At 33.8% G+C, this 4863-nt stretch overlaps 2 protein-coding genes across 2 annotated transcripts in view; one reads left to right on the top strand and one right to left on the bottom strand.

Annotated features, from left to right (window-relative positions):
* LOC104745178 (equilibrative nucleotide transporter 2) overlaps positions 1 to 1874 on the top strand; it is a gene marked incomplete in the record, with an annotated part of 9868 nt that extends 7994 nt beyond the window's left edge. Inside the window, 5 exon segments of the mRNA XM_010466357.2 lie at positions 387 to 492; positions 592 to 767; positions 986 to 1146; positions 1244 to 1502; positions 1622 to 1874. Coding sequence (XP_010464659.1) covers positions 387 to 492; positions 592 to 767; positions 986 to 1146; positions 1244 to 1502; positions 1622 to 1732 — 813 coding nt within the window.
* LOC104745177 (syncoilin-like) overlaps positions 2991 to 4863 on the bottom strand; it is a gene marked incomplete in the record, with an annotated part of 2670 nt that continues 797 nt past the window's right edge. Inside the window, 3 exon segments of the mRNA XM_010466356.2 lie at positions 2991 to 3410; positions 3925 to 4005; positions 4110 to 4220. Of these exon segments, the coding sequence (XP_010464658.1) occupies positions 3336 to 3410; positions 3925 to 4005; positions 4110 to 4220 (267 nt within the window).

Genomic DNA, 4863 nt, shown 5'->3' with positions numbered 1-4863 from the left:
TTTTTTGACAACGAATAAAGATCAGCTCAAAAGAGCCAATGTGAAGGAAAAACATCTACAAACAAAACATAATGCGGTGGGGTACGCGCTTGGCGTGCCAAAGAGTACAACACTCCCAATTGTTAGTTGATTTGTTGAAGTTTACATTTTTTTTTGCCTAGAAAATAATTCACAAATAGTTTTTTTTTTAGTATTTTAGTCAAAATTGTTTTGTTTATGGTAAACGACTAAACGTAATTTATGTTTGTATTGGTGTAATAAATTTTAAATACACCTTGAATGCATTTATGAAAAAATGAAATCATTTTATTTATTTAATATGTGAAGTTATTGGCTTAAAATGGTAGTCTTTTGACTTTTGTTAATGTTTTGGCCATCCAAATCAGTCATTTCTAGCTGGCTTAGCTTCTTCGGGAGCACTAACCTCTGGACTGAGGCTGGTCACAAAAGCAGTGTTCAAAAACTCGAGGGATGGCCTTCGCAAGGGAGCTAGTAAGTTTATTATCTATATTCTTTAAAAATATGTCAATTTTGGTTATTAATTTAAATCCTACGATTAATTATAACATATTTGTTTGTCGACATTGGCAGTGTTGTTCTTTGCAATCTCCGTCGTTTTTGAGTTGGTTTGCGTCATGCTATATGCATACGTTTTCCCCAAGCTCTCGATCGTCAAATACTACCGTGCACAGGCAGTCCCTCAAGGATCGACTACTGTATGGGGGGACCTAGCAGCTGGAGGCATACAAGAGTTACCAAGGAGACAGGTACGTTGTTGTCAATTTATGGGTGGACGAAAAACAGTAACTAAAAGAATAAATAATGTTTAAACGAAAATCAAAATTTATTTTATAAGTTGATTTAGTATAAGTATAGCATTATTTATCTTAATTGAATGGATCATTATTTCTTTATATTTTAAGTTGTCTAAAGTTAATGATTAGAGTTATTAAACAAAACAAAAAAAACTTATATATGAATGCAGGTCGAGGAAGCCCTAGAAATATCAGATCGGTTCAGCAACAAAGTCTTATTTTTACTGAACTTGGATAATGCAATCAACTTGTTCTTGGTATATTTAGTGACGTTTAGATTTTTCCCTCGGTTTCTCTTGGAGGACATGGGAAAATACAGTTTAGGAGACTGGTACGTAAGCCCCAAAAATGCTTACTAACTATGACAAGCTTTTTTTTTTTGTTTTGGAAAAAATAGATAATTAACTAAGTAAAACGGTTTGGAACAGGTATCCGCTAGTGTTGATAGCAGTGTTCAACGTCTCGGATTTGGTTGGGAGATACGTTCCTTTGGTCAAGAAGTTGAAGATGGAGTCGGGAAAAGGTCTCATGCTAACAACATTCGGACGTTTCTGGTTGGTTCCAGCTTTCTATTTCACAGCCACATATGGAAACGAAGGCTGGATGATTTTCTTGACGTCAGTCTTGGGATTAAGCAATGGATATTTGACTGTTTGTATCCTAATATCAGCCACAGAGGGTCACTTGGTATAATTCCATTTCCCCCTCTCTCTTTTTTTTGTTTTTAAATTTTTCCTTTTCTTTTTAAGATATATGGTAATGAACTAATGATGATAATACTTTATGAAATTATGAAATTGGTTTAGGCACCGGAGCAAAATGCACTAGGAAACATGTTGGTGCTTTGTATGTCTGGAGGGATGTTTGCAGGAGTCATTTGTGATTGGATTTGGTTGATTGGTAAAGGTTGGTGGTAAGTGTTTTGCCTATAGTTTGAGAATTAAGCAGCGGTTTGGTTTCCTATCAATAAAATGTAATCTCTAAAGTCTCGAAGTTAAGTAGAGAGAATAATAATGCACCTTCCATTTTATCTCTTTCAATAAAGTTCATTTGACATTATCTTCTGATATGTCATTTTGGTCAATTTCTCCATCTTACTGCCAATTGCTTTATTTTGTCTAAAGAGGTATCGAACGATATCATTAGAACTATGGGCCTAAATCAAGAACAATAAACGTATTGGGTTAAGAGTTTAGACCAGCCCAGTCCAGACCATAACTATTTGTAGATTGAAAATGCAAAGTAAGATATTAGATCTCCCTACCACGTGGGTTTTACCGGAAATGCTCTTGATTCCCTGAGATGTCCAAATCATTAGCCTCATAGTCATAGAGAAAGAATCAAAAGTGTTAAAAAGAAAAAATTATATTATAAGTATTATTGTATTCTTGGAAAAAACTGTGGTGGAAGACTGGAAGATGATAAGTAAGACTATGGTGAGTGAGTGATGCTGCATACCTCACAATGAGACCTTTTACACTTATTTTAGTTACTTTGAAAAAAAAACTCTCAAATTATTATTAGGATCTCTTTCTCAGCTAAACGATTAGAAAATTTTGTTTGTAAGTTATATATTCAGTATGGTGTGACTTGTAAGTAGATATAATATCAATTTAATAAAACATGGGATACATATTTGGAATTTTTAATGCCACATGAATAATCATTGGAGAAACTAATCAAATGAAATAAAAGGCTGCAGAAAATTAATGATTATTCTTTTTTTTCTTTTCTTCTTTTATGATGTTATCTATGTCTCCCATTGTACTAGCCACATCATCATTGATCATTAATGTCTCATTGATATACCCTCCATTATATAATAATGAAAACAAAACAAATAAAACGCCTGGTTTATAATCATACTATGATTTATTATATTGATATTTTATCCTATTGAATTTTGTGAAACAATCATTTTTCTACAACGGTCATTTGGGAATAAAACCAAATCGGGGAAAGGACAACATAGAGCACGTATGATCCGCGTGATGCCATCTTTTTTTTTTTAACTTAACGTACCGATCGATCGCACATTTACAGTAATCTAATCATTTTTTAATTACACAATTATTATTCTCTTAATCTTTCTACTTTCATCTCAATGCACATGATATAAAGAAATTTCCACTTTTTAACACACTACTAATTTTTTTGTACATTTTGTGCTACAAATGTAAGAATATTAGACTCAAAATAGATAAAAGTAAAACCAATCCAAAAAAGGATAATAAAGAGAAAAAGTGTTCAGAGAAAAGAAGAAGAAAAAGAAGTGTTTAGTTACAAACCTGTCTTGATGAGAGTATTTTTCGAAGTTACTTCCTAAAAAAACATTACCCTTATAAATCTCCAAGAAACCCCTAACAAAGATAATGATAGTAGTGTAGTAGTAATATAACACACGACGATTATAAAATATAAATTACATTCACCACCACCCCCCAAACCTAAACGTAGAGTTAAAACACTCAGAGAATGATCTCTGTCCCAAGAAGTTTTGCTTCTCTCTTGGATTCAAAGTCAGTGTATGGAATCTATGTTCTTGCTTAGCTCTTCCAGCTTCTTCATTCTCATCTTTTCGCTTTCTCCCACCAACTGCGCATCATTCCAAATTGAATAACCCCGTTAAGTACATGAACACATATCAAAGTCAATATAATCGACACAGAACAGGGTTGACTGGCTTCATGAATATGTTTCGGTTCACAGACAAGATATGTTGGAAAATGGCAAGAACCACAAATGTAAACTTGGGTAGAGTTTGGAGGAACTGATTCCTCAAACTATGGGGAAGACTCACATATAGCTTTAACCGGTCGAAGAACTCAACATCAAAACCTAAGGATCAAACACTGAATCTGCAAGATGACTAATATGCCTAAAACTATCAGTGTTTGATGCATGTATCAGAACAGAGTTACGGGACAGTAACTAGCTTAAGGATCTTTATCCACACAAGTAGGGGTAATGTGAAAAAGTAACCCACAACACAGAACCATAAACCAAAGAAACGCAGAACAACAAGTAGACTAGTTGACTCGATCACTCAAACTCGACCCAAAATGTATGTATTTGACAGAAAAGAGATATGAGCATTTTGTTGACTAACCTCCATAAGCTTGGTGATGAGCTGCACCTTCTCCCTATTCTTATCGTTGAATGCTTCAAGAGCTTCTTTGTACTCTCGTTCCTGCAAATTGTGTAAATACACCAGCTTAGCCTCTTAGTCCTCAACCAAACATACATACTTTGAATACAGGTCAACAGGATTTTGATTATTGTTTTTGGTTTTACCTTTTTCTGAACCGTATGGCCCAATGGCTTTAATTCTTTGTTGACAGAATCAATCTTCTTCCTAACCAAAGCAACTTCTTTCCTCATGGGATCAGCTAAACCTTCAAGTTCCTGAAATGCAATTTAACCACTGATCATCTTAGTCATCAATATAACATCACCCAGAAGCAGCAAATACTTATGTTCATAAAAAAAGGAAAGAGCTTTCATCCACAGAGCTAATCTCTATCAGGTAAAGTAGGTTTTACAATCTGTGTTACAAAATGTATAAACTTTCACTATTATGTATCCCATAAATTGGGCAAAAAACACTAAAACCAAAAGATTGATGAATATAAACATAACCCCCAAAAGAAACAAATGGTTCTTTTCACATAAAACTTAATCCACATAGTGTATTTATAGCAAAGGGGGTTCCCACTCAGCTACAAATCTAGAAACTTTCACTCTTTTTCCTGTGACCCAGAAATTGAAAAACCCTAAAAACCTAAGTGAATCCACGTTTTCTTGCTATTGATCACTTAAAGATCCAAAATCCAAACACCAAAATCCCCAAACTTTTATCTCCCTACGATACAAACCACACAAAAACCAAAGAAAAAATTATAAAATTGTAACTTGAATGCAATTGTCAGATCTTGAAAATTCCAACACTTGGGGTCCTACAATTTCCCCTTAAACATGAATTAAATCCACAAATATAAAAACCCCCAAATCTTCAATTTTGCCTCCCAATCAAAAAAAAAAAAAAAAA

The sequence above is a fragment of the Camelina sativa genome, chromosome 15 (genome assembly GCF_000633955.1).
Source record: "Camelina sativa cultivar DH55 chromosome 15, Cs, whole genome shotgun sequence".
NCBI classification, from domain to species: domain Eukaryota; kingdom Viridiplantae; phylum Streptophyta; class Magnoliopsida; order Brassicales; family Brassicaceae; genus Camelina; species Camelina sativa.
The sequence above is the reverse complement of the archived record's forward strand: the minus strand, read 5'-3'. Positions and strand labels throughout refer to the sequence as shown.